Consider the following 26,625-nt stretch of genomic DNA (forward strand, 5'->3'; position numbering starts at 1 on the left):
CTTGACCAGATTGAGGAATGAAGGTGGACATGAATGATTTGCAAGTGATGGGCTTTTTCTTCACTCTGTTAATTCATGTCTTGTGCTGTGAGTCACAGATGGTGGTGGCTTCCTTGCTGGGTAAGTTTCATGCAAGGGAAACTTGAGGAACCCAGAGAACATGGAGTGGCCCATACCTCAGAGAGGAGGGTGGCGAGTTCAGGCGGGCGTGTGTGCACTTTCTGCCCTTGAGCACTAGTTCCTAAAAATGTGCCCCTTAGTTTGAGACCCCTGGGCAGCAGTTAACATGCTAAGAAAATGGGAATTGGGGGCCCTGCTGGGTGGCAGCTTGTGTGTTTCTTTACCTGTATTGATGGAAATCCCAGTGTTTATGTGGTGAGCTTTGTGGTGGGAGCTAAGTACACAGTGTGGAAGATCATTCCGGAGATGAGATCCTGTGATGGCAGGGGAGGCAACTGTAAATAGGTCATTTCATGTTCAAAGTTATATAACAAGTCATATATTATGAGGGCAACCTGGGACAATAGGCAGCTTGGAGGGGGGACGCCTCATCCAGGCTCAGGACATCAGTAAACAGGAGACTGGAGGGAGGTTCAGATATTAACACATAACAGGTAGTGAATGAGGAAGCCGGGGTGCATAGAAAAGTCTGTGTTCTGTGAGCCAACTCCCAGAGTCAGATTTATGTGCAGTTGTGAAATTACAAGCATTTGATTCTAACCACAGGGGTCTTAAGCCCTAGACAACTGGGAAGAATTCCTAAAATATTCAGTTGACTTTGAAGAGTAATTTCCTTTTGAAATCATCATCTTTATAAATGTGGGGTTGGTGTTTAGGGACCACATTAGCCAACATCCCAGGAGACTTCAGCTCATGGGTACCAGGTTCTCTTGTAGTTTCTGGAGATTCATGAAAACATGTGCATATATTTATTTTTTTACAAAGTCAGAACTACAACTACACATGCTTCCTGCATATTTATTTTTTCTACTTATGAAAGATACACCTTGGATATTCCCCATGTTAGCACAAATCAAGCTCCTCTTTCATTTCAGTGAGTGCAGTGTAGTCCTTTGTACATGTGTCTGGGGACTGACCACTCCAGTATGTGACAACACTTGAAAGTTGTTTCTAGTCTTGTGGAATTTGAACAGTCTTGCAACAAACAGACTACTACATATGCCAGTTTCAATTTGGGTCAAAAGCTCTGTAAAATGAATTCCTAAATGTTGTCTTGCTGGATCAACAGTATTTGCATTTAAAAGCTTGATGTACTTTGGCACCTTTCGCATTCTCCCTGGCAGACATGAGACACAGCTGGATTCCTGGAACCCTTGCCCGCCAGTGTCCTGGCCAACCAGGACTTTCTGGCCTATCTGAGAGGTGACACAGTTACTTCCTAATTTTACTTTGAATATCTTTTAGAGTCAGTGAAGTTTTTTTTTTAAACTTTTTTTATTGAGTTATAATCATTTTACATTTTGTGTCAAATTCCATTATAGAGTACAATTTTTCAGTTATACACGAACATATGTATACTCATGGTCACATTTGTCTTTGCCTCGAGCTACCACAAGATCGTGTACTTATTTCCCTAGCTTTACTGTATAATCTTCATCTCTTCTGCATATAGAGTTAGTGAAGTTAAACACTTTTATTCTCTTTGCATATTTTTGCACATTTAAAAATGTGGTTGTTGCACTTTGCTCACTGGCGCTGTGTCCCCGACGGCAAACGTACGTCCTCTTACTGTTTTTGTTTTTTTTTTTTTTGCTTTCCTTAAGGCTTTTCTATAATTCATCATTGTCTTCCAGATTCTTTTCCATTTCTTCAAATTAACTAATTCAATCCATTTTTTTGTTCTTTTTGACATCAGGCCCTGGTAATCACTTCGGTAACTCTTTGGGAATCATTTTTTATGTTTAAACTTTCCTTGAAGAAAACTACCATGACACATATTTTTTAAATGAGCTATACTGTTACTCTATTCAAAATAAGAAATCGTCCAAAATATACTTAAGAGGAGTTCTAAAACCTTCTAAAAGTCTCCCTGAGCAATTTCAGCCACAAGCGAAATACTGAATGAGACCCAGGTTGCAATTCAATGTATATGGTTCTCACTGAATCAATGGCCTGTGCTATCATGGAGGGGTAATTGTTTCTGGTTCTTTCAATGTCTTCTTTTAGCTTATTTATTTCACTAGTTAATGCCTCAAACTTCTTTTCAAATCCTTCTGTAAGTAGTTCTTCTTGCATCTGTGAAAACGAGACAATCCCACTTGAAAACACCCGGGGGTCAGCAGTGTGTGTCTAACAGCTGCAGCAGCTAAACACGGGTCTGTTTCTCTGTCCCCGAGATGCTTTCTGATGTTTGGCCAATATTTGCAAACATTTGGACCTGGGCAGGGTTTACAGTTTCCCACGGTCCCTCAGAACAATCTAACTGGGTGGGGAGGCGTGGGCCCAGATCAGGCCTGAGAACTGTCTCAGTGATGTGCCCCAGTACTAAGAATGCACTTTGGGAAGGAATGTAGGTGAATTGCAGTTACTTCCTATTGCCCTGGGGTAACACGACCACACATATTTCACAGATAACAGCAACTGCTGACTCTCTTTTGAATACTGTCACCAGACTCCAGTTTCAGACAAAAAAATGCATTGACTCGAGATGCGTAACATGAGTCAGGTGGACCTTGAAAAAATGGCTGCAAATTGTAGAGCTTTCAGCCTCCAGTCCTTTCTACAAGGCACAATATGGTTCTTTCAGGGGCAGGTCTATTTCATGCCTCTGATGGTTATACTGAAAGTCCTAAGAACCACAGGACTGAAGTCCTGTTCACATGGGGGCAAGTGAGACCCTATAGATACCACAAATAGCAGCCTAGGAACCCAGGTCATGTAATTTGGACCCTGTGAACCCTAAGACTACAGGAAGTGCTGAGACTTACAGACGTAAGCCTCCTGCTCGGCCCACATCACTTTGATGTTACAATGAATCAAATGTCTTTGGATTTCCCTGTGGGATCTGACTTTAGGTAGAATTTCTGCTCCTTTCTTCCCAAGGAGCTGGGGTGTCATCCATAAGGTGTTGCCCAGGCCCCTCCAGACCTACCTTCAGCTTGTGCTCCAGCACCCATTCTTGCTGTCTCAGAAGGTCTTCTCTCTCCCTATCCATCTTCTCTTCCAGCTGTGCTAGGTTCTCCTTCATGCTTCGCTCCTGCACCTCCAGTTTTTGCTGTTGCTCATTCAGTTTCTCCTTTAGCAATTCTTGTTCCCTCTCAGCGGCCTCCTTCTGGGCACGTTCAGCTGTTTAATAAGAATTTTCAAGAGGGAAGAAATATCAGTTATGCCGAGCTGCACCCTCCTGAGCTCAGCCACTAAAGTGACTTTAAAATAGCTGGAGGGAATCTGAACACGCCTTCTTCCACATCAGGAAGACACGCTTCAGCATGGGATGGAAAGGCAATGATCAGACGTACATGCAACCCAGCCTCCCAGAGTTGTCTTCAGACATATCAGAGAGCTCCCACAGAAGGAAAAGAAGTCCCTGGTGTCTGGAAGTGTTTGCTGTCATACCAGTCAAAGAGCAGCACAGGAATCACCTTCCCATCTGTGGGCTCATCCCTGCCCTGTACCTGCCACGGCCTTCTCTGCATCTGTGAAGGCTTTGTCTGCCTGCAGGATGGCTTCCTCCATTTCTGCTTGGGACTGCAGGAAGCTCTGCAGGACCTCGTTTGCCTGAGGAAGCAGCAAAAAGCAAGTATTTGTCAGGCAGCCAAGTCTATTGCAGGGGAAATTTTTGTTCAGTAAAACTACAGATTGGACCCTGTGAAATCTTCATTTTTCAAAGTATCCGACAGTGTCACATATGTCAGAGTCATGTGCAGCTCTACAACCAACCATCCTCCACTGTTTGCAACCACAGTACCTGCCCATCATTTCCCTTCTGAATAATGTTCATCTAATCTTTCTCTATTATAATTCCATTTTTTTTAACTTCATCTTGTAGCTTCTACCTCCCCTTCCAGGAAGCTTTCCTGAGCTCTCTTCTGAGCTCTGAATTCCTGCTGAGAACATGCCACTGACCCACCAGCTCCACCACTCATGGGCTGTGTGATCTCAGGCAACTATCATTTTCATGTAGCATTTTCTCAATTTCATAATGAGGATGACAGTGGTACCACACCATGGTTCTGATTATTAAATTGATTGTCTAGGCAATTCAGCAAAGCAGAAGGACCCTGCGATCACCTCCTCTCACAGGCCAACTAAAACACAAGTATTTGCAGAACAACCATCCACTAAATAAATAAATAAATAAATAAATAAATAAATACAGAATCTATCAAAAAATATCTGCTATAACTGAAAGCACAAAGAAGAAACCACAAGCATTTGTAGCGTAGACAAATCCCTTCCCCCGGGTTGTTTATTCACAACTTGGAGAATAAAGGGAACTGCACACCTTCTCCCAGATGAGCGAGGGGTCTAAACCCCAACTGGGCTCCCCAGTAACAGCTCTAGCCCCAGGAAGCCCAAGGAGGTTAGGCCAGTGGGGCTCGCTTCCAGGAGTCCCACAAGGATAACAGAAATAATGACTTCTCTTTTGTTTGCTTGTATACTGCTTTTGTTCTGATTGGTAACAGGTTTTTCAAAATGTTTTACTCAATTATTTATTTTTGAGGTGTATCATTGGGTTTATTTATTTATTTATCTTTTGAGGAGGTACTGGGGATCAAACTCAGGACCTTGTGAAGGCTAAGCATGTGCTCCACCACTTGAACTCTATCCTCTTCCCCTTGAGCTATATCCTTCCCCCAAGACTCATCCATAATTGGTGCACACGAAACCTCACATGGTCCTGGACCCAGGACCCAGGACCCAGGACCCAGGACCCAGGGCAGAAGTGATAATTTGAGGAGACTGGGTCAGATCTACCTGCTGATTCTGGAGAGTGTCCCAGAGAGGCAGAGGGCACCTGCAGGTCACCTTGGGGACAGACACTGTTGGCACCATTTTGGGGAGCTCCTTCTACCTTGTGGACATGGTGCTGGCAATCACCATTTTGGAATTTTCTCTCTAGCTTTTTAGCCCCAAGATCCATCACCACCCTGACCCAACGGTCTGCAGGTGACCGTGCTGGGACTCCTGAGGGCAAGCACCTAGATCAGCATGGACACAGCCCCAGCCATCAGCAGACAGGCTACCTTAGGGCCTCCTGAGCCCACAGCCACCTCTACACGGGATCCTGACCAAGCCCCTCACACCAGCGTACAGGCACAAGACCTGAAGCCCTGAGTGCACTGCCCTCCAGCCAGAGACCCCGGACCCAGCTCCACCCACCAGTGGGAAGACACCAGCCACAAAAAAGACTCAGTCCTATACCCCGCAGAGCCTGTTCCCCACAAACAGGCCAGATCCTGCCAGAGAACCAGCTGGGCTTGGGCTCTGCCCAACAAGCAGTTCAACACAAGCTTCAAGACACCCCTTGACCCAGCAACCAACTTTGTCAGGAACAGATTCTAACCAACAGTGACCCAACACATGCTCTGGCACCCTGGGTCCGGCACCCAGACCCCAGGACCTGGCTATGTGCTCTGGGTTGGCTGATATTAACCCTGTGATATGGCCTCACTCACCAGTGGGTGGCCAACATCCCAGCATCTCCTGGACCCTTACTCCCCTCACCAGCACCCAGCACTATAGCCCCCCAGGGCTCCACAGTCAGTGTCCTGGTGACCTGGTCCCAAGCAGCAGATAGTGGCCTCTGCACAAGGCAGAACCTGGCAACCACATGAATTAACACAGACCCTCTGACTCCAATCTGCTGTTCTTTTCCCACCCCCTTACTCCTCACCTTGACTCCTTTCCTTGGCAGCTGCATATAGTTCTGTTCAAGCTTGTCCCTTGCTTCTAAGTAAAGCTTGTGTCCTCCAGGAGCAAAGAAAGTTCCTTCCATAAAACTTTCCATCAAGGGCTCTGAAAGCTTCTGGAGCTCAGCCTGACAGTATTTGACAGATGCCTCTTCATTCTGCAACAAGAATTCTTCCTTCTTTATTTGGATGGTGACCTGCCAGAGAAATGTGGGGAAATCCGATAAAAATAACCTGTTAGAAGGGAAACTCCAACTGCGTTCCTTTAGAAGAAGCAGTCTGACAGCAACTGGGTGCATGAAACACAGGATAATACACATGGAGTCAGGAGACTAGTTCTAGCCCCAATTCTGACCAGCTCTCTGTGTGCCTTGTGGGAAGTCTCTGAAACCCTGTGGGCTCAGACTCCACACCTGTGAAATGATGGGGTTGGCAGGTGTGATGTCCATGATTCCCTTAACTGTAGTAGGACTAACAGCCAGCCATTCACCCACAACAGAAATGAAATTTTCATTATGAATGGGAGTAGAGTTTCTTCTGAAAACTTGAGAGCTATGGATAAGAACATGTAATTAGCAAGTCACTTCCCTATTAATGAATTAACAACACACTCCCCAGAGTTCCGAACTCTTCATGGATTCTTTTCTCATCAAGGATTTGAGTGTGTGAAAATATAAGAACAGGCTTTTTTTGCGTAAACTTATTAATTACAACAGAGCTGGCTTTGCTCTATGTGAACTAAGATTTTTGCAACTTGTAGGATGGTCAAAAATCAAAGTTTCCATAAAGGTGACTATGGCAAGGAGAATTGTGATCTCCAAGAATTGTCCCCACTGTTGTCCACACTCTGCAGATTCCCCGGACCTGTGAATACAATGAACACTCATCCCGTGTTTAAATTATATTACACGGCACAGGCTGACTCTGAAATGGAGATTACCCAAGTGGACATTACCTAATCACAGGCCCTTTCAAAGGTGTTTTCTCCTGTTGGTAGCAGAAGAGGAAGTCAGAGAGATCAGAAAAGTGGCAGCTGCAATGCACTATGGCTGGGTCGAAGACGAAGGGCTGTTCCTTGCAGCTTCCATGTGAGGACAAAGCCCTCATCTCCAGCCACAGTGCACTGAGACCACCCACGTGCCCTGGGCTGGGAGCTGACCTGAAGGAACGGAAGCCAATAAATGTGTGTTGGTTTACACTGCTAAGCAGAGGGTAATTCATGTTTCACAGTCCAAAATAAAAGCCCAACTTTTAGAAAAAGGATGGACTGTAGCCCACAGACCTTGCCAGTCATAAGTATCTAAACTCATTTTATGATGAGTAGCACATGAGCCATGGGGACAAAAGAGGGAGTCTGGGATCATTCCAGAAGAACAGATTCAGGAAGGAGACCTTCTAAGGCACGTTACCACAAGCTTCTTCTGGAACTCCCGCTTGTCATCCTTGAAGGAGTGCCTCATGAAGACAGCGATGGCTTCCCTCTCGCAGGCCACGTGCACGTCCAGAAGCCCCTGCAGTGTGTCTGTGGGGAGGGTCATGCGCTGGGCCATCTGCTTTCTGTAGTGGGCAACTGCCTTTTTCACGGCCTCTGAGTTCTCACGCTCCGCCAGAGTCATCACTGCATTCTCCAAACAAGGAACTGCCCCACTGTTGATGGTGTCCACATAGGCCACCGCCAGCGTCCCCAGCCCTGATGGACACAGGATATTTAGGGCAGCAGAGACAGTTCTTACCTGTTTGTTTGTTTGGGTTTTTTTTAGCTTTAGAGATCAGCATTCTAAAAATCACTAGGCTTTGACTGAATTTATTTTTCTTTCACTTTCTTCTCATCTTCATCTTGTCTTCAGCCTTGTCTCCTCCTTCTCTTTCTTCCATGAATCCTCTTCCTTATAATAACATCACTGTGTCTCCTACTCACTCCAACTTATGATTCTCAAATGCATCACATTATAATATTAGGTGAAATATCTCGAACAATATATTCAAGGGTCTCCAAGAACATCCTTTCCCAGTGTAGTAGAATAAACAGAACTAATTACACACGTATGTAAGATACACAGTTTGTGCACACTATTTGTAATAAAGTGTGGTCCCCATGTAAAAGTGTCATCAAGAATTTCAGGACAGTGGCAGAAATACTAAACCAAGCAGGGCCCATCTCAGAACAGGGCCCCGTGTGACTGCCCAGGGGGCAAATGCATGAAGTCAGCATGGGACGTGAGACTGAGTATGCATTTGTCTCTCACTCAGTGAGTCTACATGGTTCATGACCTGGTATTTGTTTCCTCATTCATGCAAACTCACAGAACATCTTGTGTATCATCACTTCCAACACTTATCCCATCAGACGTCTCATCAATGTGCATTTTTCCTAACTTAACAGGTTCCTGTCCTTATACTATTACTGTAATAGTATTATGAGGGTTGACAGGCTTCAACAACATTGATGTAGGAAAATTTTAGTGAAGAAGCATGCATTTCAGTGTGTGGCATGAACATCTACTTTCCCACATTACATACAGAAGGAAACACAATTGCTGACAAACCCAGAGTGCGCTCACAGCTCCATCACACACCCTGACCCACAGAGGGAGAGGCCGCAATGAAAGACTCACCTCCCCCAGTGACCGTGACCCCCTCTCCTACCGTCTTGGATTTTGCATGGGTGAAGATATAGGAACAGAAATCTTTGCACTGCATCTGAAAACTCTCATCCAGTTGGTCATCTGGCACATCCTCCATATGGACTAATAGTTTTCTGGAGGTGACAGGCCGGTCAAAGACAAAGCACTTCCGTTTTGGAAAGAAACTCCTGATCTTCTCTCTGGGCATGTTGGAATGTTGGACTTGGGGATCCTTGCCTGCAGAAGTGGAGAAAGAATAAACACTGAAGAAACAGACTTCAGGTCAGGGGGTGAGGACTTTCCTTTCCAGGGAGCTTTGCATCCCTGTAGCTCCCCTGCCTGTAAATCTCCTTTTATTGAATCATGCAAATTGAACTTATGCTTCTCTACCCTGGGCATGGAAACCTCCCTCCCTGTTTTTAATTTTCTTTTGTCTTGTTTTTGGTACAGAGCTAAGAGTGTAGGAAGTGCTTCTGAACAAGAAGGAGAGGATCTGTTCCAAATGAAAAATCTTATGATTATTTTCCTCAGTTCTTGCATGATGTGCAGCAGTTCAACTCGTTATTAGACTTTTCTACAAAGATACATTAATACAAAACTTGTCAGAAATGTATTTCTGACATGACAGACCCTGTGACAGAGAGGAAATATGGGCGGTAAAGTAACATCATGGTCAGGATATATATGACCTTGCTGGGAAGATCACATGTGGAGAGCAGATAATACTCAGGACAGTAAATGAACAGCTTTATAAGATCAGAGTCAAAAAATACACATGGTGTAAATATATTTGGAAATGTCTTCAGTGTACACCCTCTCATGTTGAGACCAGCTTTCGTGAAGCTTGGACCTCAGCAGTCCTCTGCATTCTTTTATATTGGACGTGACAGTATTATACAGAGCATCTCTGGGTGTATGACAACAGTTCAATAAATGTTTATTGAAAGGATGAATAAAAGATTAAATAAACCAAATGCATATTGCTTTTGGGTACCACCATTATCCTCTCTGCTAAATATAAGTTGAGAAATTAATTTATTATATCACGTGTCGGGCAAGGCTCTAGAATGAAGTGTGATGTTATGAGAAAGAGGAAACGAGGCATTGGACAGTTTTCCTGGAAGAACATGACTATGCTGTTTCTGAAATTTTCAATGTACAAACAGCCTGTATATGAGGGATGTGGCTATATGGGCAAGTACAATGTACAGGGCAAAGAGAATTTCAAAGATTATTTCTTTTGTTTACCTTGTGATTCTTTGTTAACCAATTTCTGTATTGATGAGCTATTTTGCACAGGAAAGGAGAAGCACTTCATATGGAACATAAATGTGTGAGCCTCGGTTTTTCATGGCATCAAGTTTCCTGAAATCATTTGATCTAATACTGGATTCTAAATTTCCTCTGTGAACTTAAACTCTGACCACTGGGGTTTTTCCACAAGAATAATGACTGGAGCCATGACATTTGTCATTCACCCAGCACAAGTCCAATCTCAAATAAAGACTGAGGTCACATGCTGGGTGGCAGGGCTCTGCAGACCCCATGACCTCCTGACCCCCCCAGCAGCCTGGCCAGGCTCTGATACCTGGAATCAACCTCAAGGCATTCTCCAGGTACTCATCTTCAGTAATGGGGTGTCCATCAAACTCCAGCTCCAGCATGAAATCTCGCACAATCCACACGAAGTCGGGAAAGAAACTCACAAAATCAGCTGAGTCCTCTCCATCATCAGAGCTGCACGGGGATTTTGTCCTGATCAGATTAGTGAGTTCGGTCACATAGCTGGGATCTTAGCTAAGGAATGAGAGTTGCCCCGCAACACAATTTCCAGATCGCTCCACAAAACAAGTTTTATCAGAATTCCTCTCTGCCCCATTTCCCCTTCTTCTCAGCCATGAGAACGGAGTCATGGGAAAGGGAAGTAGCCTTAGTGGCATTTACACCGACTCAGTGAACTGGACCTGGGGCTTCCGGTCCGGGAAGGATACTGCAGCTGCTCCAGGGCCTGGTGGTTGATGGTGCTCATGCTGTTGTAGACAAAGCAGCTGCTCAGAAGCACGGCCAGTGTGAAGGTCCATGAGTCGCTCTTGGAGTCACCCTAGAAAGCAGTGGGGTCCCCACACCTCATACTCTCATTCGCTTGATCATTTTCTGTCAGCTGTACCGTAACTCAACATGATGGCAAATGACATAAACTTCAAAACAATGCTAAACCCAAACCTTTCCTATGATGACGTGTTCTCCTCTCAGGGCCTTAGTCGCATTAGCTTTTAGCAGAACGGAATGACACCGTAAATGTCTGTCACGTGTTTAATACACTGCCTGGCACATAGAATCTAAGCAATAAGGGAATAATGATACTTTTGCAAATTTCTCTTGATTATGGCCCGCATTAGGGACACAAATGCCACTTACCTAAACTCATCAGCTGTTCATTGTGTGTCTAGAAAACACCAGATACTGCATTTGCTTGTGTTGCTATAAAGCTCCACAGGACAGTCCCTAGCACCAGTGACATGGCTTTCTAGAGGGGCCGATACATGTGCGAACATATAAATGTATCCAAGATGATAAACTGCCTGGAGTGGATCCTCATGTTCTCATGCGAAGGACAAAGATCGAATGAAAAAAATAAAATAAAATAAAGACCAAAGAAAAGTACTCTGAATTCAGAGCCATAAGTCCTTTTGTCTGTCAGAGATGTGATGGCATTCAGATGAAAATAACTGGGCTTTAAAAACTGACGGGACGTGGGTTTGTGGAGAGAAAGGGCCAGTGCAGATGGAAGGACTGGGAGAAGTGAATCAGTACTGCTGGGAAATGCGATCCCACGGAGGAATCACAGGGCTAATTTATTTGACTGAAGTGGTGCTCCTGGCGGTGCTAGGAGATGGTGAGGCTGAAAACGAGATGAGAGCAAGTCCTGAGTGGCCTTGGAAGGGAGTCAGATCCTATCACGACATGTAGTGAGGGCAGCAGGTGTTCGTTTGCTATCAGTTTACAATTTGCTATGTTCTAGTTCCTTGACAAATGCAATGAGGTAAGAAGAAGAGGGTTATGCCAACTACAGACTATTAGGAACTGTAGGTCATCTTTGGTTGACACTGAGGTGATTCTTGAATATTTAAACCTGAATGTTTAAATTCAGAATGTCTGAATTCATATCACAGCTCTTTTCTGCAGTAATGAAAGCTAAAGGTTCAAGGCCACTAAATTTGACATAGACTCAGACTAATATAAAGGGGAAAAGATGACTGCAAGCAGGAGTGTAAAATCCGATCTTCTACAATTACCCCACATCAAGTACTTTTGGGGGCCAGAGTGCACTATTTATAGACGTCATTGATGAATCTCTCCTCACAGCACAAATGCTTGGACTAAAATTTTCATGACTGACCCTGATGTGGCTGAACCTTTTCTGGAGATAATTGAAATAGCGTTTTTCACTGAAACCCTATTTTCCAGATTTCTGCCTCTAAACCCATTAACCGCAGACATCTTAACTTTTAGAATTCCTTGGTCGCATGGGTTACAAATTCCAGCAGTCTGTGTACCCAAATGAGCAGCAGGGGTAGGTTCTCACTTTCCGTACCTATGGTTCCATGTACTGGTAACTCTGTATATTTCTTATCTCCCCAACGAGGCTCTGGGCCCAGACCTCACTCACGGCGATGTCTGTGGCACTGAACACAAGCCCTGGAATTCTGATGCCCAGTAAGTCTTTGCTAACTTGGATCTTTCACCCCAGTGTGAAAAGTAAGATCTCTCAATAATACTCAAAGTATTTAATTTATTATAGAATAGATTCAAGGGATGAGAATTTAACCTCTTATTCAACATTGGGTTTGCAGTATATAGAATTATGTCACTAAATTTAAATTGAGAAGGGAAAATAAAATGTAAGTGGAAGGGCATTGTAGAGCTCAGTGGTAGAGTATGTACTTAGCATGCAGGGGGGCTTGGGGTCGAGATCCCTAGTACCTCTATTCAAAGGAAAAAAAAAAACAATCGCCTCCCTCCAAAACTTAAAACTAAAATAAGTTAAAATATAAGTGGACTATCAAGAACAAAGAAGATTTTCTGCTTTACCTTTTCCACGTCACCCAGGCCCTCGGTGTCCAGAAGGACCAGGGTTTGGCTCTCCTTGGAGGGGTGGGGCACACACCACATCCAGATGCCCTTCGTTTCAGACCTGACCGTGGAGCCCAGAGAGAAACCTGCGAAGAAGAGAAGAAAGCAGGGTGCAGTGACAGAAGACGGTCCAGGCTGAGTACGGCTTGCCTTGGCTACCCTTGTCTGCACGTGAAAGCCTTTCTGAAAGGGAGGTTCCTCCATTTCAGCAAGAACAGCAAATCCAACATCTGTACCTCTTCAGAACAACCTCAAGAAATACTTCCTGTCACTTGTTCACCTCCTACCATTAATGGCTCAAACTGTCACATTCTGAGATTAATGTAAACTCTATTAACCCTTCTATTTTTATCTGACACCGAAGAGCTGCCTTCCTCCACTTTCTGATGGAGATGAACCAGTGTGGATTAGCAGCAGGTGCCTGGCTTTTCTTCCCCCCAGGTGACCCACAGTGACCCAAGGCCTCTGCTCCTCTCTCTTGGTCACATATCCTTTCATTTAGCTCCACTCAGTAGCTCTGGTCTTTGGCACATTGTATTATCCACTCACTGCCTGTCCCCTCAGGCTGTAGGAGTTACAATGGCTGCCTGGCTATTGCTCTTGCCACTCCCTTGATGCCTCCACCTTCTTCACTAGTTCACTCTCCCTTGCTGGTGCTCCTGTAGCTGTCCTGCCACTGAGCATCCACAGTTACCCTTTAAGTGGATCATCGGTGCCCTTCAAGCACCTTATGATATGTCAGCTTTGCTAGATTCTTTTCCTTCCCCTATATTTCTGGATTTTCCTCCTTTCTGTCTCCTCCTGAAAAGCGATGAATTATTTGTTCTTTGACTCAGGATATAATATAAGGGAAAGCATAAAAGACCTGTCAGAATTTTTCATCTATTTTGCAAAGCCTTAAACCCACAGGGAGAGATGCAAAGTGTATGGCTGAGACACTGCAGGTAATGTATCTTGTCCAAGATTTATAACATCTGTCATCTACCAATGCCGCCTTCACCTGAGAACAGAAATGGATGTGATGGCACACCGAGGGGAGCACGGGTCAGCATGGCTCAGGCCCTTCAATTTCCATACATGGTGTGTTCTACATGGAGGGGCTATAACACCTGAGATGATATGCACTATTCTACATCATAATCGTACTTCACTGCTTGCTGATGAATGCAGAGCAACCTGATCATTCCCAGGAGAAAAGACAAGGTGTACCTGGTGCTCATCACTGTCAGTAAGACAGATAAGGACCAGAAAGAAGACATCACAAGGAGAGAGTGGTGACCTGCTTCTGCTCACCATCTTTGATTGGGCAGAAACGTATGTGTGTATGTGTGTGTGTTGCTTTTCCTGAGATATGACTGGTGTGGTGGGCCACAGTTCAGGTGTTTCAAAACACAACTAGTGTAGGGATATCCTTCGTAAGGTAGATGACTCCCTTATTGCCTGATATTATCTCGAATAGAATAAAAAAGAACATTGTTGAAACTCCTTGATTGGTGTATTTTTCTTAGAGTTCTCAAATCTTGAATCCCTCAAAAGGAAAAAAAACAAGACAATTTTGTTCAGCCTGGGAAGGAAAACTCGTTGATTTGTGGTCAAGAGATCCTCTAAGAGAAAGACAAAATTGTGAGTTTTGTTTGAAACCAATGAGAGATTGCAAAGCAAGAAGGAGAGAAGAATGTAAAAAACTAGAGAGAGAGAAAGAAATAGACATAGAGTCTGAGAGAGACAATGAGACATTCCCGGGATCCTTTGAGTTTAGTGAACTGATGTCCTATCCCCTAATCCTGAGAGGCACTGAGCCACAGAAGAGGACATTAGGAAAGAAATGGTGAATGTTTCTTTCAGACAGAAATGCTCAACAGGATGTAGGCAGATGGTCCTACAGATCAAGAAGAAACAAGTAGGCAACTTGGTAGGAAAAACCCCAACTTCTTGAGATACGAAATGTAAATCACAAATAACTGTGTGACTAGGTGCTCAAATTTAATTGTATTGAGGCAAATAGCATGCGACTACACACACACCACATCAGCAAAACTTAAAAGTGTATTACCAACTTCATGAGGATGTGAAGAATTCTAAATTACTTCTAATAAGTATACACATTGAATAGGAAGCTTAAAAGTTTGTTCAATACCATCTAGAAAGGCTGAAGACAGAAAGGCTCCTTGACTCAGCAAGTCCACATCTGGGCACATCACACAAAGAAGCTGTGCACATGGGCACCAGGATACAGACACAAGGACTCTCACAACAGCACCATTCATGAAGCAGCAGAGCTGCACGTGATACAAATGTCCATCAGCACCAGTGGGTGAATACACCATGGTGCCCTCTGCCAACTGCATGCTCTTCAATCAGTGAAAATAATTATAGACACATATGATGAACTAGATCGACTTTGTAAACAACTTAGCGAGAGTATGAAGCAAGATCCTAATTTATACCAGCATGCAACTTCCTATACCATGTCCAAGCTACATTTCAGAAACATATACATAGATTGTAAACTCATGTTTACACAGGAAGCCTGAAAGAATACAGCACAAAAATCAAAATATTGCTTAGCTGTAGTTAGGGTTTGATGCAAGTGACATGGGCTTCTGTGGGTTGGTGATGTTTTTTTTCCTGAACTGAGCAGTGACTCAATAGATAATCCCTTTGCTTTATCGACTTTATTTTATATATATAATAGACATATATTTATGCCCTCTTCTGCATGTGTTCTAGTTCATATATTAGAAAATACTATGTAGAGAAAGAGAAAGTATAGTTTATGAAAGTTTTCCCGTGAAATAAAGCCATAAAAAGGGGTAGTAGCCCCACTGAGATTTGGGATCCAGGGATTTTGCTGTCCGTTCTTCATTCCATTCCTTTAAAAAAAAAAAAAAGTACATATTGAATAGTGTTTCTGTGCTGCTTGAAATGCCCCTGTGGTTTAGGACAAAAGTGATGAAGGAGAAAAGAAGAGAATACTGAATGCAAGTGAGCCCCTGAGCAGATGGCAGTGGATGGGATCAGGACTAAGGAGGTGGGTAGTTTGACATGTGTGGGAATTCTCTGTTAATGGACAAAAGAGTAAATTTCATAAAGAAATGGGTATGAGTTTATAAATTTGGTGGTGAGAGTTTGAAGTCCCCTTCAGTGGGAGGGGTTAGGCTCTTCCTGAGATGGACCCTGGAGCAGAATGCTCAGCACCTGCATTATCCCTGCTTCCAAGCACATGGCCCTGAGCAGCCCTGAGCAGCACTCACCATGGTTCTGTCCCAACAGGCGGTTCATCAAGTAGGACTTTCCCGTCCGATATGGCCCTACAATGGCCACCACCACCACAGGCTGAGATATCTGGTTGAGAATCTTCAGTGCATCCGGATTTACTGTCATCTGGCTGCTCTGTCTTTCCACCAGACAGACGGGATTCATCATGCTGGGTCCAGATGCCATGGGAAGCTGTAACCCAGAGCAACAACTCAGTAGAACAAAGCTCACCTCTCATGGTCACACAAGTCACGTGCACGTGAGCTTTCTGCTTGTGGAACTTATATCAATTTTCTATGTTTTCTATGTTTTCAATAATAACTACTAGTCTACTGTGCCAAGGCCGGATACAGGTAGCTTATGAGCGCTCTATTAGTTATACTCAGATGAACCCTAGAACAACCTTGCCAACATGACGCACATAGTGAATAGGATGAGAAAACAAGCCACTGATGATGGAGACCTGACACATCTCTGAGGTTATCTTATAATATTATCTGATGGGTATAGGTAATCAGGTTTACTAATTTTAATTGTTGTAGGAGGTACTGGGGATTGTACCCAGGACCTCGGACATGCTAAGCCTGCACTCTACCACTTAAGCTATACCCTTCTCCCAGTGGAGACTTGAGAACACTATCACTTTTTGAGTTATTAGAGGCAGAAAGGGGCTTGAAGGAGCTGAGGAGTGACCAGAGAAGATTTCAGGAGTTCCAGAATGATTTGGTCACTCAGTAACTGGATATATATTTATGGAGAAACTACCGTGTGCTGGACACTGTTCTCGGTGCTTAGTATCAAACAGTGAACAAAATGGATGCAAATCCCTGCCTCCTGGAGCTCCACCTAACAGAGAAGGCAGATACTATAGAAAGTGGAGGAGCAAAACACTAAGTGTCTATTAATTATGGTAAACGATCTGAAGAAAACAACTAAGGATGGGACAGAAGGTGTTGGTGGTAGAGTTTACATAGAGGGTAGTCAGCGAAGGCCTGAGCCATAAAGGGAAAAGGAATATGATCAGGGACCTTGGTGAGGACAGATTCTGTGGATCGCTGGGAGCAGGAATGGGCTGGAGGAGGTGTGACTATGAGAGAAAGAAGGATAGATGAAAAACCCAGCTCTCCCTCAAACACAACAGGACAGATCTTTGTGCTAACTACACAAAGTCGTTCATGCAATCATTAACTTACTAACTGAAATGACAGCACATCTTTGATTATTAAGGCTGATAGGGGAGAGAGGCAAGCAAAAGGGGCATCTGCCTAGATCTGTCAGAGTCTTACATCTGGGCCAGATTCTACTTAAATGATTCCAGCACGATGATCGGGTGTTTCATGATACTCAGATTGAGCAGTCAGAGAGCTCTGACTGTCCCTTTAGTTTCTTAGAGACAATATGAAGCAACAGTCACAACTCCTTGTACTCCAGTAGCTGTGTGACCACCAGAAAGATTCATTTCTCTGGGCCTCAGATTTTCCTTCTGTAAAATGGCAGCACTATATATATATATGGTTCATTAGGGTCACTAGGGGAATAAATACGTCAGAATGTTCATTCTGCTCCTAAAAATCATGCTGGTACCAAGTTAACCCTGAATAAGTAGTGTTTCAAAATTGAGTATTCAGAATGCCGAAGGCAGGGTGGGTCACTTCTGAATGAAGGCGGAGGATTGGCTGTGTCCTTAGGCAGTGGCAGTTCCCTCCCTGGGTGCAAGCAAGTGGGACATCACATGCCAAGAGGATGTTGAGCATGCCCGGGAGGCCCGGCTGTAACAGCTGAGAGGGACAACTCCGATGGAGAGTGGGTCTGCAGTCTGATTGCCAGGGTTCAAACCCAAGAGTTCAAGTCTCTTACTGTCTGTTGAGACCTTGACAAAGGAACTTGACAATTTAAGCCTCAATTTTTATCAATATCATATGGAAAACAAGAATTCTTGCCTGATTCACTACTGCACAACTGGTAACATGTAGGTTCTCAGAAATTTTAAAAAAAACGTTTCCTGCATTAATTTACTCTTTCAACAGCAAGTAAGTTAGACAATGTGTTAGGCTGTGTCAGTGCATTCTGTGAGCTGTCAGTTGCCAAGAAACGTAAGGTATAAACAATTTTTCTTACAAAAAAAACCATGAATTTGTTTAACACAATTCCTATCTATAATTTCTCTTTTTTCTATAGTGGATTGGGAGAAGAGATGGGGGACTAAAAAGACCTTTTACTTCTGTGTTATGTGAAAATTAATAAATGGAAATTTCACTCAAGTGGAGGCCAGAAGGGGGCGCTCCCATGCGGCACCACTTGTCAGTTACAGAAATACTTGTCAATGACAGGCCCCGAGGGAAGAATCATCAACAGGAAAGGCATCAAGACCAGTTCCCCAAAGGAGCAGGTCTACAAGAACTGTCCACCCAGACTCCTCAGCCAATGAGAACCAGTCATCATCTTATTTTTCTCCAATGGACTTTTTTTGAAAACAATCCATCCCAACTTCCTCTTTTTTCTTTATAAAAAAAGGTTCCTATTCTTTGTTTCTTGGACTTGCTTATGGCTTTTGCTAGAGTTTGCTTGTCCCAAATTGCAATTCCACTGCTATGCTTGAACAAACCCACTTTTACTTCAAAAATAACTGGTTGATTTTTAAGGTGAATAAGCAAGAGGAATTCTGGAAGTCACTTTTTAGATTGAATATTGATAAACTTTTGTGTAACAGTCAATGAGTTTACAAAGATGTTGTTTTTAATTCAGACTATACTGAGGTACAAAAACGAAGAACCCTTTTAAATTTGAAACTAAATAAACAGAATAGTGCTACTAGATGGCAGAAGATGATCAACACTTTGCAAAGATTATTCCTGAGAGTTGCCTGGGGTGATGGTTAAAAATACCACATGCCCTGTGTCTTCAGCAATTACAAAGTTACCCTGAGGCAGATCATGTGTGGGCTACTCATTACAAATAATCCACGATAAACAAACTTGCTTAGACTTACAGTTACATTTAATAGCTTTTAACTGAGAGCCACATTTAACTACTGCACATAATCCAGCTCTGCAGTATTTGGAATAGCAAATGTTAACACAAAACTAATCCAGGGTCAGTCTTTCAGGATGTAAGCTGTCTATATGTCAAGGGCCATCTTTTCTCTGCTTCTCCAATGCCCAGAGGGGCAGGGGCAGGACCTGTCTGAGGTGGGGAGGAGGGCCAGGAGGGAGGGACCTGACTTGGTAGGGACCCCATCCAGCGCCTCTGGGAAGAGGCTGGTGAAGTGTTATCAGTGCTAAAAAGGACCTCCAACCTCTTTCCTCAGATGAGGCAGGACACATTCTTCCCTCTCACATGCACAGATCTCTGCTGCATTCCCGGACCCAGGACACTCCTGGCAGCTGCCCTGCATCCACACGGAGCTGCAGAGCCAAACCAGCCCGGCGCCAGACCAGCCGCTTTCCCTCCCGCGGAGCTGGCGCCCGAGCCACCCCGCCTGCAGCGCGGGGTCTGCTCTGGGGGAGTTCTTGCTATGCTTGTTGCTAGTTCATGGCAAATTGCAAGGAAGCTGAAGTTTAGGAACAAACTCACGTGGCGCTGGCGAAACAGAGCGGATCAAATTCTCAGCTGCCCTGGGCGCAGGAGAAGCTCCTCTGGCCTTTGGCTCCTATGGAAATGTATACTTCTCTTTAGAAGATGAAAGGTGAGCTGGGTGTTAAAGCCATCCAACCAGTTTTCAGTCTGGTCTACAGGAAACGAAAGCGAAAGGACAAGGCCATTTCTAGGAAGGGCAAAGACTGTCTCCTTACTTCCTTTATTTTCTTTCTTGCTTGCTTTCTTGTTTTCTTTCTCACTTTCTCTCTCTCGCTTTCTCTTTCTCTTCCTTCCTTCCTTTCTTCCTACATCCCTTTGCAGGCAGGAACTTGGATGAAGTCAGGGAAAGACAGGTTTCACACCTGGCTGAACAAACCCAACATTGTCTCTCCTACATGGGTTTCTTAGGTGCGTCCTTGACCCAATTGTGAACGTGGGGCCAGTAACAGTGGGACAAGAGTGTTCAATAGTCTGTCACTCACGGGTGCTTTTTTGAGGAAAGGAGCTTATTAATTTTTTTTATAATTTCAGAAATATTTTATGTGCTCATTTCCTTTCTCTTTCTTTGTTAAGAAATGTATTGTTTTTCTATTAGTGATTTTTCTTCATTAGCAGTACATGTGTCTATAAAATCCTTGATTTTATAGCCCAGACATATTCACTATTATTTTGTCATACAATTTTTTCCTTGTCTTTGTCTAGGGTGGATCCAGATTTGGTGGTTGGTGGTGATTGAGATTCCTTCTGAATTGTTGTGTATGTTTAAGGTGTTATACTTACGTAACACGTATAAGCTTGATGTCTGCCATTATGGCACCAGATTCCTTTGCCTGAGGAGCTGTGAGTCAACACGCTGAGACACTGAGGTTTGCAGCAGAGAAAGGGTTTATTTGGGAGGCAAGCAAACAATGAGGCAGGAGAACAAGTCTTAGCTCTGCCCCCCAGAAGGGGAGGTGCTTGGGATAATGATGGGATAAAGGAGCAGGATGGTCTTAGGCTTTGAGAAAAAGTTGTTGGAAGTGAGGGAAAGGTGAGCTCATTGGTTTGTGTGCAGGTCTACTTTATTTCCGTTCTTCTTCATGGGATGCGTGTGCATATTCATGGGGAGTTGGTGTGAAACAAGCAGGCTGGGATATAAATAAGTCACGCATGGGACAAGCAAGTCTGTTCTGTTCAGAGTCTGTTCAGCCATATTGGTACCAGTGGTTTCAGTCACTTTGGTTGTGTTACAAGAAGAGGGCTTTAAAAAAAGAAAGAAAGAAAGAAAGAAAAAAGAAAGCTGTCCCTTTATCTGCTGTTCTGTAAGATGAGCTCAAGATTTGTTAGTTACCAGCTCCTTTTACAGGTTTTTAACCATCAGGGATGTGGTTTCATCACCACATCTGTGTGTCAGAAGGAAGGAAGGGAGAGGAAGGCAGATGGGCTACAGTCGCAAAGATCCATGGCCAAGACTCTCCCAGAGCACATGCTCTGGTGCACGTTCCATCCGTGGACTTGTTCAGCTGCACGTGCAGCTAGGTGAGCATCGTCCTTAGCTGGACAGCCACAAGCTCACTTTGTAAAATACACTGATACAATATTTGAGCTTCAAAGCTTGTTATAACTAAAAGTATATGCAGCACGGTCAGGAACATATTTTCCTAGAATCCTGAAAATAAATGTGGCATATTTAAGATTTGAACCCAAGCTGAGAAAATGACCACAGCCTTATAATTCCTAAGCCACCATGATCGATTTAGGGAGAGATGTGGCACATGACCCAAGACCAAACAAAGTTAATCCTTTCTCAGTTACTTGGATCCAAGGGATTTGTCTCCCTCCCTCTCTCTCTCTGTCTTTCTTTTTCTCCAGGTCTTGGTCTTGTTTGTCTCTCAAGCTGTCTTCTTTTCTGTTTCCGTTAACTTTTCATTGTTGACAATGAGGATGTGAAGATGTGTTTTGAGATGAAGACTGAAAGGGCACTTAGATATGTTTGTCTTTAAAGCATGATAGATATTTATTTACAGAGGGGGAATTAATTTATAGTCTTATTTTCAGCTTCCATTTTCTGTAATTGCTTCAAGAAAAATACTTTAAGGAATTGTATTCCATAAGTCTAATTCCCAAAAGTATAATATTGGAAAAGGATGAATGATTAAAATGAGATTCTAAACTGAAGGCAGTCAATGAGGCTGAAATTAAGTGTTTTCATTGTCTATTACTTTAACTCTGAAAAAGTGGTCCAGCATCTGATTTTAGACATTGTGTTTATTAGTCACCTAGTGCACTCAGCTTGGTGTCTGGTGAGAATCCTGCCAGAAAGAGCCTCATTTTCCCATCCTGCTACTCAGAGTTTAGTGAAGGAACACAGCTGGGGATGCAGCAGCGTTGTCAGCAGCTCACACTTGAAGCATTTTCAGTTCAGAAATCTGAGTGCAGTCATTCAGGTAAGGAACATGTGGATACAAAGGAATATTGGCCCTCTCGGGATAAGATTCATAAGCTTGGGGGCTCTAGGCTTGGAGAGAGTGGCCAGTGGGACAAAATGTTTGCCAAAACAAGACAAAACTGAAGCAACTTGTACATTGCTGAGCACAGAAATCAACAAGGTCAAAGAACAGACACTCAGAAATGAACACAATGTAAGGCAAAAGAGCTGGAGTGCTGATCTGGCTGTAATAAACATGTCACCCTGCTCACAAGCCGGAGTGCAGTGTATCACCTGAGGAGACTCAGTTGTAGTGTGTCTGGGACATGAGGTAGAGGGAATACTGAAATGACAGTTTTCTGTGTCTGTCTTGGGGTGCTAAAGACAGATGTGTATTTATACCTCCTTTGCACATTCGCAGCACTTGTCAGGGAGTGTCCATTTTAAGGAACTTTGAGGAATATTTAATTTATCACTTGGGTGTCAGAGCTCACTGTAGGACTGATGGTGCTCAGGGTAAACTCTCTTTAGATCCCATTTATAAAGCGGAAATATTATTGCTGGTTTAATGTTTCCTTTTACTAGGAGATGAGGGTTTACCTGATCAGAGTTCACAGACTACTATTGCTGAATGGGGGTGGGGAGAAGGTGTCCATTAGAGCTACACTGAAAGGGAAACCAGGATCTAATGCAAAATGAAAGCTCCAAATGCCTCTGCAATCATCCACTGCAATGGGGTCTCATTCAGTGTGGTTGGCTTTGTTGGGTTTAATTTGTTTGGATCTACACATCCCTCATGGGGGGTGTTTAACTTCTCACTCATCTCCACTAGGTTTTAAGAATATGGGAGCCTAACAGTCATAGTACAATTATAGGCATATAATGCGAATCTTAAACTACATGACCAGCTCACCTAATTCCTGCATGAGAGGTGGTGTAGCTGTCTGTCAGTCAACCTCTCTGTTTTGTCTTGGTTCTTGCTTGGTGAAGGGAGCAGAAATTGCAGCCATGACCTGACAAGGATCTACCCTGTTTAGGCACAAACTTCCTCTCCTTCAAAGTATTCCCAACACTTCCATATACTCAGCTGAATTCTGCTATTTTGTGCCTTTTGGGTCTGTCCAGTACCTGATAATGATAAAAAAAACCAAGGAAAGTCCTACTTGATAAAGCAGCCAAATTTGGAGGAAAACATATACATTTCTCTTTAAAACTATAGCTTTTCAGTTAGCTTGCTGTCTGTGCTGGTAAAGACCATAGCAGTATGTCAACATATCCCTCCCAAGATGAGCTTTTTCCCCAATTCTTAGGGATGAGTTTGGCCACTTCCACAACACAGAATGAGTCCACAGTTGTGGGACATGCATTCCACTGGTTCTACCACAAATCACATGATTCAACACTTGCTTTCCCAGCAGAGCTGTGGAACACATTGTTATAGAGGCAACTGAGAGGTCAGTTTGACCATGACTACTGTGAGGATGGGGTACCATTGTTCTGGATAAGGTAAATAACTTAAACCTGTAGTCATGATAGTGTTCTGTGCACCCAGTAGGCATAAAAATGGGATTGGAGGCCAATGGCAGAATGACTAGTATTCCCACTCAGTATCACTTGTGGTGACATCTTTAGGGGTATTTGTGCTTCCTAATCTTGAAAACCTTGGGTTGTGTTTCCAGAGATCCTGGTTCCTAGAGAGAGAGAATATTTCCACCAGGGGACGGACTAAGGGGCCAGTAAGCTACAGCCATGCTGCTGCTTGTTCTCTCTGGGCATCTTGCGCCAATAGAGCAGGCACAGGAATGAGTCAGTGTCCTTGGAGTTGTCATGATAATTGACTGTGATCATCATCAAGAGGTAGGATTACTGTCACATGATGGGGGCAGGGAGGAATATTTTCGCTATAATAATAACATGTAAGTCCCAAGGTATACATTTACCTTCCCAGACCTTGTTTTCCTAAAAGAAGAATAAAGCCATTGTTTGTTTTAAATCATGATGTGTTAGGAATGCATGTTTTAATTCTGAGCTAAGCAACAGAGTCAATTCACATCTTCTAAAGAAACAGAAGACAAATGGAGGAATTAAATATATTCAATCTATCTGAAAGAAAACAGAAGAGAGAAAGATAAACTTATAATAGGTCAAGCAGAAGGAAAGTGTGAAACTATATAACATACAAAAGCATATATGCAATATAGAGTAAATAAAAGTGAAATTAATGCAACAGGAATAATGCATGATATGTACATAATATCAACTAAAGCATATGTTATTCTTGAGAAACATGAAAATACAATGCCATGTAAATGTCATACATAAAGAAAGGGGATTTATACATTACAGAAATAATAAACAAAGCACTGTAGAAATAAAAAAATAGTATCATATAAAAACAGAAGTGTTTACAAGTGTTACAAGAAAACAGAAATCATAGTCTGTGCATGTAATATACAGCAGCATATAAAAGTAGACTTAAAGAGAAGAAAAATCCTGTCTATAATAATATAGAAAATTGATGAAAGTTCCAGATTACCAGAAAGACATAATATTATTATATTTGTATGTACTTTGTAATGTAGTCTCCAATAAATTAAGAGGAAATGGGCAGAACTAAAAGAATAGTTAAGACTACAATTTTAAAAGCACACTTCCCCCACTTCTATGATTGATCATTAGAGCAAACACACGGAATGAATAGTGAGGTTGGACATTTGTAGAGGAGAATGAGCAAAACTGAACAGAGATTTCGTATATTGATAACTGTGATCAAACACTGTAGAAAACGTATTTTTTCAACTTCAATAATTAAAGTCTAGCCGAGTATATGAATTTACCATAAGACAATGTTAAAAAATGCTGACAAAAATGTAACAACAAATTCTTATATGCATATAAATAACCTATAGGTCAAAGAAAATTTTATTTTGAAAATTATAAAATATTTAAAATGAACAATACTGATAATGCTATACATCAAACTTTCAGGATGCAGCCAAATCGCTAATTTCAGTGAAATTCGTGGCCTCAGAGCCACATGCTAGTAGACAATTAAAGTTGAAAACAAGCTAAATGTCAATCTCTACACATGATACAAATACAGAAAAAGTAGAATAAACCAAAGTAAAAATGAAAGCATACTTAATGAAACAGAAAACCAATCTACAGTAAGAGAATCAAAGCTTTCAAAATGTTGGTATTTTGTGAAACTGGCAAAGCTAGACTGACTACTCAAAAGAAATGAGACCCGCGTTCCAAGTTGCTGGGACTCCAAAATGCCCCAAGAAAATATTTTCACAGTCTGAAAATCAAGAAAGAACCAAAGAATCTATAAAATAATGCTTTTAAAAATCCACGACAGTTTAGGTCACCAGGTAAGAAGAGAAACTGAATTCCAAAGGGTCCAAATGTCCTTTGAGAAGCCACTTAAATTTTTTAACCATTAGCAAATTATAGACAATAGAATAAATTAAGTAAAATTTTAATAAATTTCTTAAAGACTGAGTGAGGGCTAGAATACTTTTCTCTAATTTATCTATTTTATTTGATTTATTTATTTTTAATAGACTATTCTTTTACAGCAGTTTCAGGTTCACAGTAAAATTGAGCAGAGAATACAGACAGTTCCCACATAGCCCTCCCCACCCCCTCATATATACTCCTCTACCCTCAGCATCCCTCATCACTGTGGCATATTTGCTACAATCAGTGAACCAACATGGGCACTTTATTACCGACCAAAGTACATAGTTTCCATTAGGGTGTACTCTGGATGTTGTACATTCCATGGGTTTTGACAAATGCATAATGACATATAGTCACTATAGTATCATACAGAATAATTTCATTGGAGAGGGCTAGAATCTTGAGCAAACTTGGCATAAGAGGAATCCATACCTACTCATAAAAAGTGTCCCGCTGGCCTCCATCAGGTGCTCGTAAGAAACAGCAGATGCCGGGAAGGAGATGTGTGACATCCTTGGCTGGACAGGCTGACTGGGCTTCCCAAGGTTTGAGGTGCAGCAGGAAGACCTGGAGAACCTAGGAGCACACAGGCCTTCAACAAAGCCTTGCCTTGAGTGACAAATGCAGCAGTCTACCAATGGAATAGGTCAAGGGCACAGAGAGAGACTGTAATGCAGGTCTGCAGGTCTGCTAAAAGTTGATGGTGGTACAGGAATACCCAGGAAATCCTCAGACCTCCCTCTGAGATCAATGCCATGGCAGAATTCCATTGGAGGAACGGGAAGCTTGTTGTGTACTTGATGTAGCTACAGCAACAATGAAGCCCAGCCAGGTGGACACAGCTGCACTCAACCAATGCCCCCACAATCACAACAACTGAAAGTTTCAAACATAAATATTATTATCTCAATGTCTACTGTTTTACAATGCCAAACATACAATTAAAATGTAGTCAAGCAGAAAAACAAAACCAAAACACGTTATAACAGTCCATTATAATCAGATAAAATGAGGAACAGAACCAAAATCAGAGATAGATCAAATGTTGGAACAAGCAGATAGGGCACAGATTTTAAATTCCTATTATTATGCTGAAGGATCTAGTGAGAAGGTGACGAACACTCAGGAACATATGTGAAATTTTGTGAAGACATGGACACTACTTAGAGAGTTAAAAGAAAATCCTATAAAAGTAAAGCACAATATCAATGATTAAGGATTATTTTAGTGGAATTAGCTTAAAAACATGCAGGCAAATTGATGGAAAGAATCAGAGAACCCGAGATAG

General features: G+C 42.7%; 2 protein-coding genes across 3 annotated transcripts in view; one reads left to right on the forward strand and one right to left on the reverse strand.

The window, feature by feature from the left end:
- Positions 1–1,670: 1,670 nt before the first annotated feature.
- LOC105065085 (guanylate-binding protein 7) lies at positions 1,671–26,063 on the reverse strand. Of its 2 annotated transcripts, XM_074376050.1 has the most exons (12): positions 25,770–26,063; positions 19,463–19,538; positions 15,886–16,081; positions 12,590–12,717; positions 10,489–10,598; positions 10,086–10,282; positions 8,489–8,734; positions 7,283–7,563; positions 5,858–6,070; positions 3,636–3,738; positions 3,113–3,306; positions 1,671–2,256 (listed from the first exon to the last, which is right to left on the reverse strand). In XM_074376050.1, exons 3-12 carry the CDS (start codon positions 16,073–16,075, stop codon positions 2,029–2,031), a joined length of 1,890 nt encoding a protein of 629 aa, XP_074232151.1. In that variant the 5' UTR covers positions 16,076–16,081; positions 19,463–19,538; positions 25,770–26,063; the 3' UTR covers positions 1,671–2,028. The 2 variants fall into 2 exon arrangements, with proteins under 2 accessions (XP_074232151.1, XP_074232150.1); XM_074376049.1 differs by lacking the exon at positions 25,770–26,063 and having other exon boundaries at positions 19,463–19,649.
- LOC105082465 (guanylate-binding protein 1) overlaps positions 19,438–26,625 on the forward strand; it is a 46,601-nt gene continuing 39,413 nt past the window's right edge. Inside the window, exon 1 of the mRNA XM_074376051.1 lies at positions 19,438–19,574. The gene's annotated coding sequence lies outside the window, so the exon portion shown is untranslated. The remainder of the gene's footprint in view (positions 19,575–26,625) is intronic.

Source organism: Camelus bactrianus, chromosome 13 (genome assembly GCF_048773025.1).
Source record: "Camelus bactrianus isolate YW-2024 breed Bactrian camel chromosome 13, ASM4877302v1, whole genome shotgun sequence".
Classification (NCBI taxonomy): domain Eukaryota; kingdom Metazoa; phylum Chordata; class Mammalia; order Artiodactyla; family Camelidae; genus Camelus; species Camelus bactrianus.